The sequence below is a fragment of the Rattus norvegicus genome, chromosome 8 (assembly GCF_036323735.1).
Source record: "Rattus norvegicus strain BN/NHsdMcwi chromosome 8, GRCr8, whole genome shotgun sequence".
Taxonomy (NCBI): Eukaryota; Metazoa; Chordata; class Mammalia; order Rodentia; family Muridae; genus Rattus; species Rattus norvegicus.
In genome coordinates, this window is record NC_086026.1 from 76409027 (window position 1) to 76422088 (window position 13062).

Below are 13062 nucleotides of genomic sequence, written 5' to 3' on the forward strand. Positions count from 1 at the left end.
GGGAGGAAGGATTGTAGGAGCCAAAGGGATTGAGGACACTATGAGAACACACCCCACAGAATCAACTAAACAGAGGCTCACAAAGACTGAAGTGACAGTGACAGATCATGTATGGCTCTGAGCTAAGTCTTCTACATTTATGTTATGGTTGTGCGGGCTGGTATTCCTGTGGGCCTCCTAACAGTGGGCGTGCTGGTACTCTTGGGACCCTTTTCCTCCTAGTGGCTTGGCTCAGTCAGCCTTTATATTGAAGGTCTGTGTCTAGTTTTACTGTAACTTCTTATGGCCTATATTCAGTTGGTATCCCTGGGGGCCTGCTCTTTTCTGAAGGGAATGGGAAGTTGAGTAGATCTGGGGAAGAAGGAGGTGAACTGAGAGGAGTAGAGGGAGGGGAAACTGCAGTCAGGGTGTAATGTATAAGAAAAGAATTTAAAGAGGAGGTGCTAGGCTGGAGAGATGGCTCAGCAGTTAAGAGCACTGACTGCTCTTCCAGAGGTCCTGAGTTCAATTCCCAGCAACCACATGGTAGTTCACAACCACCTGGGGTGTGATGTCCTCCTCTGGTGTGTCTGACAACTACAGTGTACTAATATGAATAAAATAGATAAATCGTTTTTAAAAAAAATCTTTAAAAAGGGGAGGGTCTGCTTATAACCACCTGTAACCCCAATTCCAAAGATGTGATGCTATCTACAGGAGCCTGCATTCACATGTGTATAAACTCAAATAGACACACAAATAAAAGAAAAATAAACCTTTTTTAAAAAGAAAAAGGATACATCATTATATACAATAACTAATAATCATTGTCTAATGTTTGTCAATACTAATGTCTAATGTTTAGTCATAGCATGTTGCACAACCAACAGCTACCTGCTCAAGTTAGAAAATAGCCTATGTGTAGGAAGGTGCCACCCCCGCTTCCCCATGACAAATGTTAGGAATCCATCAGCATCCTCCATCTTGCTGAGCTTAGACAGGGCTTCAGATCTCCACAAAATGCAGCATTCCAGCAGGCCACACCAACCCAAGTGCCTGCACCCCCTTCCCACAGCGTGCAATAGTCTTCTCTCTGTTCTGCTGAAGTCACTTCAGCCCAGCTTAGCATCTCTCAAGATGCTATGACAAAGGACTGAGCTGAGACCTTAAAGAAATTTACCTCACGATAATTTTCAACTCAAGAAATGCCACAAAATGGCAATTTCACTGAAACTATAAAATAGTAATTGCTTCCCCTTCACAATGATAGAAAGCAGAACTGCATACTGGTTTTCCTTAGATACAGGCTATCCCAGTGCTATGAAAACAAATAGAATAAGCACACATATAATAAATGTTTCAAAATAAAATTGGGTTGTATTCAGCCCAAAAGCCCAGCCCGTTCCTAATCTACTCACTACCCTGTGACTCAAACAAGTGCTGTGCAGAACACAGACACAAACACAGCTCCATCTGCTAATTAAAAATGGGCATGAAACTGTTAACAGGCATCTGTTGCATTGTTTGACGCTAATGGGCAGAGACAAAGCTGAAATGCTCTTCTAATGCAAACCCAGTGATTTCACTCATTTTCTGTTTGGTTTTTATGAAAGTGGGGGGTTGGAAGCAGGGTGTTAAAATGGCTTGTTATGCACAGTAAGAGACAAGCGAACTCTCTTTCATAATCTAAAACTGATTACAGGAAGGTAAACAGCATTTCACACGAAAGGAGACAACATTTCTATATTAACCAGCCAAATTTTCTCTTAATTCAGAGATAATCTAGTCATGTCTGACACCATGAAAGAACAACAAACTCACACAATGCTTTCTTTCCAGTCCAGAGCTACTTCCCAATTCATCCATCTACCGTTCATCCACCACACCATCCTAAAAAGTAGGCCTTGGAGATTTACCAAGTGTCTCGGACTTGATTTTTGCCTTGGGAAACTCCCAGGCCCTGAAAAACACACACAAATGATCACACTCATCAGAGATGAATCAACTAAAGGCCCTGGAACAACCTGCTACCTATGGCCACAAATCTAGAAAAAGGATACAAACCCAGATCTGACTCTGTACCTGCTGTACCCCTTAATTCATCATGCCATCTCCCCAAAAACTGAACCACTCTGTTCAGGAACCTAGGAACTGAAAATGACCAAGGGATTATTCATAGAAACAGAGTCCTGATGAAGGATTCATTTTCAAATACTGTAACCGCCAAGCACCCCTGACTGCCACGCCTGATTAGTAAGCAGCCTCATCTAGCTTCAGATAAGTCTATTTTACATGCACCACAACACTGTTTAGTTGTCTTTGAACTGACTGTAAGTTTGTGTTTTCCTAAGAGAAGTTCAGCCTATCTTGAGGGTGTGGTAATGAGAACAATGCAGATGAGCCAGGAGTATTCCTCAGCCCAGCTGACCAAGGTCCACACCCCCTCTAGCACCTCCCATTCAGGGCCCTGATTCCAGTCCTCGTCATGACCCATTTGAGCCTGCACTCTGACCCAGGCAGGAGCAGTTGATAATCTGTGTTTTCCGTTCATCTTTCCACAGCTACACACATCTCAGACTCCATAGTCAGACTCCTGTCCTAGTCCCTCATCTGGAATCCTCTTCTCATGCTGCTGAGTGCGGTTGTCTGCAGACTGTCCTAGGAGACAGTCACAACACACTGATGTGCTACTCTGTTGCACAGAGCTACAGGGGCGGGTGAGCAGAGCAGACCCTGAGGCAGTGCAGACCAAGCTGCAGCTCCTACTATCCTCCTTCCCCTCCCCCCCCATCCTTCCTTTCAGATTCAGTTCTAAGAGTCAGTGACAAAGTCAATCGTTACATTTTTCTTGGCCTTTGAAGATGAAACGTATTTTCCTCTAAAACAATCTTCACATTGATTCCCCTCTGGCGTTTTTTCAGTAGATACTGACAATGTTGCTGTTGTTGCCAAGTAAACCTGCCCTCCCCCCAACTTGCTGCCTGTTGAAGGGTGGCTGAAGCTCTTTATTAAAGAACACTTAAGACAGATCCATATTCACACCCAACACTCAGTTTGCCTGTGCCTGCATTTCTAGAAAGGCTGTTTCCATGGACTGCAGCACCATCAGAAAGAGAGGAGGGTGACCCTTTATCCCCTACCGCAAAGGCTACTCCAGCCTAACAATGCTATCAGCACTGAAATGGGAAGTCTACCCAGAGCCCTGGAAGAACATGATGACATTAAAATAGGCTTTATGCACAACATGTTCCGTTTGAACGTGCATGCTCTTTGGTATTTTAGTTTGAGAAGTTGAAACCAAGGAAAACAACTGTGAGAATGAAAATCAAATTCCTCTATGTATCAGGCTTATGCTCAGCCAGATGTTGACATCATTTTGAATAAAAATGTAAGACAGTTGGTTATTTAGCCAGTAAGTCTTGATAAAAGTTTTGAAATGAGACCAACCGAAAGCAGCTTTACATTTTAAGCAAGGGTCAAGAAACTTGCTCTGCAGAGGACCAGTTAGGGGACACTTTCCAGCCCTGTGGGTCACAGATGGTCTTTGTTGCATATTCGTTGTTCATATTTTTAATAACTTCTTTTAAAATGTTAAAAAACCAAACAAGAAAACATCTTTTAGCACAACATAGGCTGCAGGCCCAGTCTGGCCCATGGACTACACTGGATGAACTAACTGACTAAAAGGCAAATGAAGCCAGGAGAGTGCAAAGGTATAGACATGATGCCTGTGAGTGCCCTGCTGGCATTTTGCATCAACAATCACCAGTGTGGGGCTACGGAATGATTTTATGAGTTATTTCACACGTGGAAGAAATGTTAATGGCAGGGTGCACTATGATCTCTTGACCTGAAACTCCAGGCCTGGAAGAAAGAGCAAAGGCTGTATGCAGAGTTATCCCCACACAGAGTCAGTCAGGTCCCCCCACCTCCCTCCCACCCCCTCCCTGTCTCTGTCTCTGTCTCTGTCTCTCTCTTTCTGTCTCTCTCTGTCTGTCTCTCTCTCTTTGTGTCTCTCTGTGTCTCTCTGTGTCTCTGTGTCTCTCTGTCTCTGTCTGTCTCTCTCTCTCTCTCTCTCTCTCTCTCTCTCTCTCTCTCTCTCTCTCTCTGTCTCTTCCCCCCGCCCCCACCTCTGTCTCCCATTTTCCTTAACAGAATGCTAAGCAAGGTGGACTGACGGAGAGGATCGCACTCATCCATGATGAACGAGACAGTTGAGTATGGAGTTTCAGTAGTGACTCTGCTGAAGATGAGGAATTGGCATTTGTAAAACTGAGACAGGGCATAAAGTAGATAGTTTCTACAACTCTCTCCGCGTCAAACAATGACTATACTAAATAATGAAACCACTCAGGAAATACCTAACAGGAAGAAGGGGGCAGGGCAGAGGAGAGACAGGGAAGGGAATCAGCTTAGGTCCCATTGCAGGGCAGAGTTGGATCCTCTCTGTTTTACCAGCACTTTGTTCAATACAAGGCCATTTCAAGATGTCAGGGTGCCCTCCTATGCATATTAAAATGCACCCACAACCTTCAGGAAACATAATTGTCGTGAAATAGTTTCACATTTCTATCTTATTATATTTAAAAGTATTCACCTAAATGTTAATTATGATTGTGTAAGGGAAGGGGCTGGAGCCAATCTAAAGGTTTTGTTTTTTTTTTCCAACATTTGAACTAAGCGAGTGAGTTGGCCTGAGGCGTTAGGCCTGTAATTTCAAGTGACTAACTCATCTTTACTCCATGGTTGGCAAGAATTATCTGACTAATAGACTAAAAGATTTCTGGAAAGCCACGTGAAAGAAAATCTACCTTTTACCACACCAAAGAACAGAAAGGACTCCAAATGACAAACCTTAGAGAAATGAAAAAGAGTACCTGAGACAACTGAACCTAGACTCAAAATGACTGTCTCCTCTTTCATGATGACAGAACCCCCATCCACAGTCTAAAGGCAAGAGAACTGTTTTTAAACACTTAAACACTGGCAATGCACAATTAAAACAAAAGCATATCTTTGCAGTAAAAAGTAGATGTGGGGATGTCCCTGCCAAATACATACAAACACAGGCCCTCCGAAGGGATCTTTCCTGGGGCGTGGTGCTTATCAGGTTTGCCAGCAGTGCTGCAAGAAGACCGTGTCAAGCCCAGTCACACACAGTAAAGCCCAGGACTTTACACAAATGGGACTTAAATTATGCTAGGAAAAGAAGGGTCACCAACTGTCACCGAAACAACTTCATATTGGAGGTGTGGTGTGGGGCTTGGCAGGAGTGACAGTACTGCTAGAAATTCAAGTCTGTGCTTGTGGTCAGTCTGTGGAACTGGAGTCTGTGGAACTTCTCCTGAGAGTGGTGCGAACTTCACCTGACTGTCCAAGTGTAATTGCAACTGCAAAGCATTTCTGCTTTCAGGTCTGTAAGTTCTCTGGCTGTCTGTTACCACTTCCTGTTGGAGTTCTGGGGCTAAGCAAAAGGTATGGGAGTTTCCCTCCTCCTATCAACTGAAGAACACAGCTTGACACTATTTTCACCACATTCACCACACAGAAAGTACAAAGTTCCCATCAGAATCACCGTGTAACAGACACCTCCTAACCTGAGCTGTCGAAGGATACTGGCTTTAATGTTTTAAATGTAATGTTTAAAGTGTGGAATGTAACACACACACACACACACACACACACACACACACACACACACACATGCTAGGGCAGGGGTAGCTAGGGATTAAACCCACAGCCTCATCCATGTTAAGCATTTACTATATAATTCAGTTAAACTTCTAGCCAAGATAGTGTTAAAAGGTCCTTATAAGAAATATGGGATAGAGGGGGAGGGGGAGCAGGGAGCTAGTAAATCTACTGCAGAGGAATCCAAGGAATTTAACAAACTGTGTTAGTGAGATTTATTCGCTTTCTTTTCATTTTTTTCCGTTTAGAAGAGTTTATGTGTCCGTGTGTGCGCCTGTGTGGGAGATGTGTACTTGTGAGTACAGCTGCCCAAAGATGCTGGAAGAGGAGTCAGGAGCCCTGTGGTTGGAGTCACAGGCCTACAGATATGTGTGGGCACCTGCTATGGGTGCTGAGAACTAAATGTAGGTCCTTTAGAAGAGCAGCAGGTACTTTTAGCTGAGCCACCTCTCTTGCCCCAGATTTACTCAGTTTTGAGGCAGGAAAGTTCTGAGAAGGTCACACATGGAACAGACGATGTTGTCCCCCACCCTTAACTTCTTAGAAAGTGTCCTTTACAACCTGTACTGCAGTATGCATTCAACGCTGAAAAAGAGTTATTTGGGGTTTTGAAACTGATACCAAAAATGAATGTCCCTTAGTAGCTGTACCAGCTTCCATCAAGCCTCTTACAAATACACTTTCGAGATGGGAGATGACATTTAAAATCTGCTTCCTCAGAAAAGTCCCACTCAAGACTAACTGCCAAGAACTTGCAACTCAAACTTCCTTAAGCCCAGACATCACAACACCCAGATTTCCATTCAGTCTGTAGCAGAACAATCAGAATAAACTATGGAGAGTCTTTACCAATACTGAACCCTGCAAAGTGCGCTATACCTACTCTTAAAATGTTACCTATTTTAAAATGTCACAAATATTTAAACATAGATTTTTGTTTTGTTTTTAATTCAAGTATTTAAGTGTTTTTTTTCCCTGCACAAATGTATGTGCGCCATATAAATGTCTAGTCCCCATGGAGGCCAGAAGAGGGTGTTGGATTCAATTAGAATTACAGGCAGTATGAGGTGTCAGATGAGTGCTATGAACCAAACCTGGGTGCTCTGTAAGAGCAGCAAATACTCTTAACCACCCAGGCAACTTCCCAGCCCCTTAAACATATTTAGTGTCAACACACTAGTTCCCCACTACTTGTGGATCGCCTGGAAAGCCACTTGAAAAAATGCTTTAAATAAGCTAGTATTAGAAGCCAGAAAGATTACCTAGACAATCAAAAAGCTGATGAATGGGGCACCTGACTGAAGCTATTTAAACAAAGGAAATAATGTTAAGGTCATCATTCTCCTGAAAGTTTAAAATCAGTTTTGACGTCCTTTTCAGTTTACAACTTAAAGATCCTGTTTACCTGCACACAATGTCTTACTACAGATATAAAAAGGAAAGCTCGGGGCTGGGGATTTAGCTCAGTGGTAGAGCGCTTACCTAGGAAGTGCAAGGCCCTGGGTTCGGTCCCCAGCTCCGAAAAAAAGAACCAAAAAAAAAAAAAAAAAAAAAAAAAAAAAAAAAAGGAAAGCTCACAGTGAAGAGTGGAATTTTTTTTTCTTGAATCAATTAGAAGTTATTGGGAAATATACAGGATGTTATGATTCACCTACAAAGTAATCAGAATCGAAAGAAACTACACAGGGAGGCAGGCGGAATTTATAGTCAATCATTTGGCTTGGACGTTACTAACTACACAAGCTCAAGAATTTTGAAAGTTAAGAAACTTACTGCTGCTTCCCAAGATACGGAGTAAAACGGTGAACAATATACATCATCCCCCAAAGTCCCCAGCCCCTTTAATTCCTCTTAACTCTCAAAAGATTTTAACACTCCGTAGACATTATTCCATCATTAGTCACTTTTAAAATCTTCTTGATTCAAAGATGTCAAGAGAAAATGGAAACCGGTGTTCCCAGTTTCTAGGGAAAGCCCTGAGCCCCGCGTTTTCCATTTCCTCTCAGATCTCTCAACCCCTGCACTACATCCGCTGCTTCCCCTTCTCCTTTCTAGTTAGCACTCAGCTCTCCTTCACTTTCTCCATCAAGTAGACTCATGTCGCCCTCGGGTCCTCCTGAGCCCTTCTCCCACCAACAATTTTCTTCTGCATTTTCTCTTGGCATCTCTGTTCACACCTTTATAGACAATGCCGCTTCATCTCTTGCCTCCTGACCATTCATTCATTCCCTTCAATTCCCTGCTGACCGCCTCCTAGTCTCACTTCTCTTGTCCCTAGTGTCCTCTGTCCCTTTACTTCATTTGAAGCCCCTCGTAAGTCCTCAACCCTTCATTTCCCTCTTCACATTTCCTTCCTCTTTCCTGTCTTTCTAATCCGCGTTCGTATCCACTCTCCCCTCCTTCTCTCTTTCCATACTATTTCCTGTGTTCCCCCGACTCTGTCCCTCTGGGACGCCTCCGTCGCCGCCCCGGAGCCCCCTCGTGTCCCCAATACCCCTGGTTTCCAATTGCTCCGGTTCCCTTTCGTCCATCCGCAGTTCCGCGTCCCCACCCGTACCTCTCAGCCTCACCGGCTCGCCCTGCCTTCTCGACCGCCCCTCGGGGTCCCCTTCTCCGGGAGCCAAGCCCTCGCGTGCCCTCTCCCAGGCCCCCAGGCACCCGCCCCCTGCGTCTCAGTTCCCGTCCCGGGCCGCGACCGCTCCCTCACCGATGGTGGAGATAAAGGTGGTGTTGAAGGCGTCCTCTGAGAAGCGGAACAGGAGGCAGGTCTTGCCAACGCCGGAGTCGCCGATGAGCAGCAGCTTGAACAGATAATCGTACGTCTTCGCCATCTTCTCGCTCCGGCCCTCTCTGACCGCCCAGAGCAAGGAGGCGGTGGAAAGCGGCACGGAGGGGGCCTCTGGCGAGGGGGCGTGTCCGCCAAGCCACCCGCTCCCCGCCCCGCCTCTCGCCCCGCCCCTTTTGGGGGCGACAGGCTCGCCCCTCCCCATTCCAGCCAATCTGCCCGCGCCTTGTCATCACCCTCCGCGGCGCGCGGCTTTATGGGATTTGTAGTACGCTGGGAGAGCCGCGGGCGTGCCTGGCCCGAACTGTCCGAACAACCCCCACTGGATTACAAATCTGAGTGGTGTGGAATGGTGCGATAGGAGTTTCCACCCTTACAGGGGAAAGACGCTTCATTTCAAACTCTTGCCACGGAAACTTGACTTTGCTGTTTCTTTGTTTGTGGACATCTTTCAAATCCAAGACCTTGGAATCTAAGTCCCGCCGTTCGCTCTTCTGTCTACCCGCCTGAGCCCGGAGCAAGCAAGCTTTCTTTAGAGATGCAATGGTTCACGGAGTCTGCGGATTATCTGCAAAGTATTACCCAGCTTCTCCAGTTCCTGCCCATTTCCTAGGCTCCCTCCCACAGCCCTTCAATCATAAAGCTCAAGGAGTGATATTAGCGGGCTAATTTCATTCTCACTCATGCCTTCTGAACTACAGGCCACAGCCAAGGGCGATGATCGTGTTTGAGGCTCTGCTTCATAGATAGCGCCCGCAAGAGAATGTATTCTTTAATAAAAAAAAAAAAAAAAAAAAAAAAAAAAAACAAAAAAAAAACGAGAAAGAGAATGTGGAAGGCTTGTACTATGTACAGCTATTACAGCTTATAAAATAGCGTCACCTGAGATGGGAACTTTGGCCATAGAGATGTAAAGATTTAGATTTGGATTTAGTCTTAGCTAAGCCACTTCACAGCTGTGTGAAGTCTCACAGGCTTGACACATCTAGTTTTCTCATCTGTAAAACGAATGTAAAATAAACTACTTCATAGGTTGTAGTGAAAATTAAATACTGAGTGTGAAAGCACTTTGAAACTCCTAAGGTGCTGTGAAGTGTAGGTGTTAGTTGTGTTTAAATTTATCGCTCCTCGGGAGGCTTTCAATTAATGGGTGGCAAAAGGAGGGGAGAAAATAGCACTTTGATGTATTCAATTCAGGCCTTCATTATTTATTACCCTAGACTAATTCTTTATTGTTCAATGCTCTTTTATCTGGAAGTGGCAGAAACCCAGTCAGATCAAGGTGAGAGAAGGGTTTACTGTCCAGATCATGTGGAAGGAGTGGCTAAAGGAAGGAGTGGCTAAAGGAAGGAGTGGCTAAAGGAAGGAGTGGCTAAAGGCACCAGGAGCTTTACCTTATCAGAAGGTCAGAAGGCTGTCTCATCTCTGCTTCACTTTCAATTTTAATTTAAAATATGTTAAGAAGTACCAACAGCCCCAACACACACACACACACACTCACACACACACACACACACACACACACACACGCACGCACGCACGCACGCACGCACGCACGAACCAACAAAAGTTCTTTGGACTCCTCAATTTTTAAGAGGATTACAGGGGCCCTGCTTGACACCAAACTATCTGAGAACCTCCTAGGACAGAACTTACCTTAGAAACAAGGAAACTCCTTCTAGCAGAAGTTATTACAGGAAGCAGTGGAGTTAACCATTCGAATAATAGGAAAAAAACTGAACAGCTAATTGTACACAGTGACAAACTCTTCTAAGAAGTATGTTGAATGCCTGTGACTTCGTGTACAATATCAGTGATGTTGCTCATCTGATCCCATTGTAGCAGAAAAGTTAGTTGGTCCTAATATTGACCATCACTTTCTATGTGGAGAGAAGATGAAAGACATCATTAGCTCACACTTACTGATCACACAATACCCAGAGGGCAGCAGCCACTTCTGCTAACTTAATATCTAAAGTCTAGAGTGTGCCTTAGGTCAAAGCTGCCTTCGAAGTCATGGTTCTGAGGAGGGACTTAGCTTCCTTTGGAGAAGGAATCCCTTCTGGCATAGACCAAGCTTCTTTGGCCAACCTGAGCTTTGAAGCATGCCTAGGTTCACCCAGGGTCTGAACAATTGTTGGTGGCTCAGTTCCATACCTTGGTCATCATTCATGGAGCAGAAAGAAGAAGTCTTCAAAGTCCACTGGAGTCTTCCGAACTTCTGTATTTTTTAAATTGAAATTATTTTTTATTTTTATTGTATGTGTGTGTGTGATGTGTGATGGGGTGGGGTTTGTGTCAGGGCATATGCATAGAGATAGAAGAAAGTATTGTATAGTTAGGTTCTTTCATTTCATGTTCAATAGATTTGGGGGATTAAACTCCGGCCATTGGACTCGCATATTAAGTCACCTCAATTGACCTTCTTCTTTTTTTTTTAAAGATTTATTATATTTATTATATAGAAGTACACTGTAGCTGTCTTCAGACACACCAGAAGAGGGCATCAGGTCTCATTACAGACGGTTGTGAGCCACCATGTGGTTGCTGGGATTTGAACTCAGGACCTCTGGATGAGCAGTCAGTGCTCTTAACCACTGAGCCATCTCTCCAGCCCGGCCTTCTCCTTTTTAAAGATTTCTATCTATTGAAATACTTTGGAGGGAGGAATACTGGAGAGATGGCTCAGTGGTTAAAGTTAAGTTTCACTAGCTGCTCTAAGAGGACCTTGGTCGGTCGGGTTCCTAGCAACCATGTGATGGCTCACAACCACCCATAACTACGGTCCCACGAGACCTGGTAGCCTCTTCTGACCCTTGTGGGCACTGCACACATGTGGGGTGGTACACAGACAGATACCACATGTGGTACACATGTAGCCAAAACACCCATACATAAAAAAGTTTTTTTAAGGAAATAACTTTTGGTTCTACTATTTCAACTATTGGCTTTGTGTGTGTGTGTGTGTGTGTGTGTGTGTGTGTGTGTGTGTGTGTGTGTACGAGAGAGAGAGAGAGAGAGAGAGAGAGAGAGGACATATTTATATAGTAAATAACTAAGTTCAGAAGAGAAATGCAGGCTAGGAAATTTAAAGTCCCTAAATTTCCTTAGGGGAATTTTGTTAGTTAATGGAATTTAAAAAAAAAATTCTATCATATTTTCAGTTCCTCCTCTTCTTTCTACTACCACATATGTATAATATTGGGACTTTCTTATCCTACATTTGTATACCAATGGTGAACTAACTGTTCAGGCATTTTAATATATTGACTTTTTTTAGAAATCAGATTTTTCTTTCATTATGCATTATTAATCCTCAGATTTTATACACTGGTATATTAAAGACAAAATTCATAATGATAAGAGATGGATAGCACTGGTTCAGGCCACTGGCTCAAAGGTTTTATCGTGACTATATTTGTAGAGCGAGGGGGCAGCAGGCAAGAGATTCCTTGCGGACATCGTTTTTCAATTGGATGAGACTCTTCTAAAATGTCGCATTACAATGATCCAAGGAAACCAGTCATCCCCGTGCTTTTTCCCATCTGCTGACACACTGTAGAGAGCATGGAGCCACACGTTCAACTTGAAAAGAAAACGCTGGCTAAAGCTTTCTGTACTGTAAACATCGCCGATGAAAACTGAACACGGACATCTCAGGAGTTTGCCCTGTGTGTATTTCATGACCTGAACAATCTCTTCCTGGTTTTAAAAAGCTACGCGTCCCCTACTGATGACTGAACCATGGTATAATCATACTACTGACAGGGTGTCTGTGTTCTCTTGTTTCCGGATGGCTGGCTGGCTGGCTGGTTGTGCTCATGCTAGTAAGCAAGATTGCCGTGTTTCACACATTTGAGGATAGTCCTATCTCCTGTAATAGTTATTCTTTGGATAGCAAGGCCTCCCCACCAAAAATAACTATGACGTTCATGAGAGACACTGTATCCTCTATGCAAAGTTTCAGCCTAAGTCAGGAATGTTTTGAAATGTGTGCATACATTGTGTATGTGTGTGCACGTGTTTATGTGTATGTTAGGGTCACTGCATGCCACAGTATGCATGTGGAGATCAGAGGACAACCTCAGGCATCAGTCCTTGTCGTCCATCTTGTTTGTGGCAGGGTCTCCTATTGTTCACCTCTGCATAATGCCAGACGAGCTGACACATGAGCTTCTAGGGATTCTCACGTCTCCACTTTGTCACAGGTGCACACTGGAATTACAGATGTGCATGATCGATGCCGTACCCCACTCCATGCCAAGTCTAGAGATCCAGACTCTAGCCTTCACACTCGAATGCCTTGTGTTTTATCCACTCAGCCATCTCCCCAGTCCAAGAATTTTGATGTGTTGGTCCATGACACTTGACTTTGAGAAATGTTTTCTAAAGAGAAACTAAATGTGGGGTAAGACCTGCAATTGGCAAAGTAGAAATTGGCTACCATGGGGATTTTTTTCTCCCCTTGGTTGTATTCTATAAAAACCTGGATGCTTACAGGAACCTGGATATTCTGGGCAAGGAGCCTCTGAGCCATGAGATGGCATCCTCTGTGTTGATGCTTCCAGACAGCTACTCTTGGGTGCTGGCCCTCTGCCATTGCTTGA

General features: G+C 44.2%; 1 protein-coding gene across 3 annotated transcripts in view; it reads right to left on the reverse strand.

The window, feature by feature from the left end:
- Rab8b (RAB8B, member RAS oncogene family) overlaps positions 1-8612 on the reverse strand; it is a 77533-nt gene extending 68921 nt beyond the window's left edge. Inside the window, exon 1 of one of the 3 annotated variants that reach the window (NM_153317.3) lies at positions 8378-8522. In NM_153317.3, coding sequence (NP_695229.1) covers positions 8378-8501 — 124 coding nt within the window. In that variant the 5' untranslated portion in view covers positions 8502-8522. Of the gene's footprint in view, positions 1-8227; positions 8333-8377 lie in introns of those variants that run through there. The other 2 variants (XM_039080935.2, XM_039080932.2) reach the window with 2 other exon arrangements.
- Positions 8613-13062: the final 4450 nt, after the last annotated feature.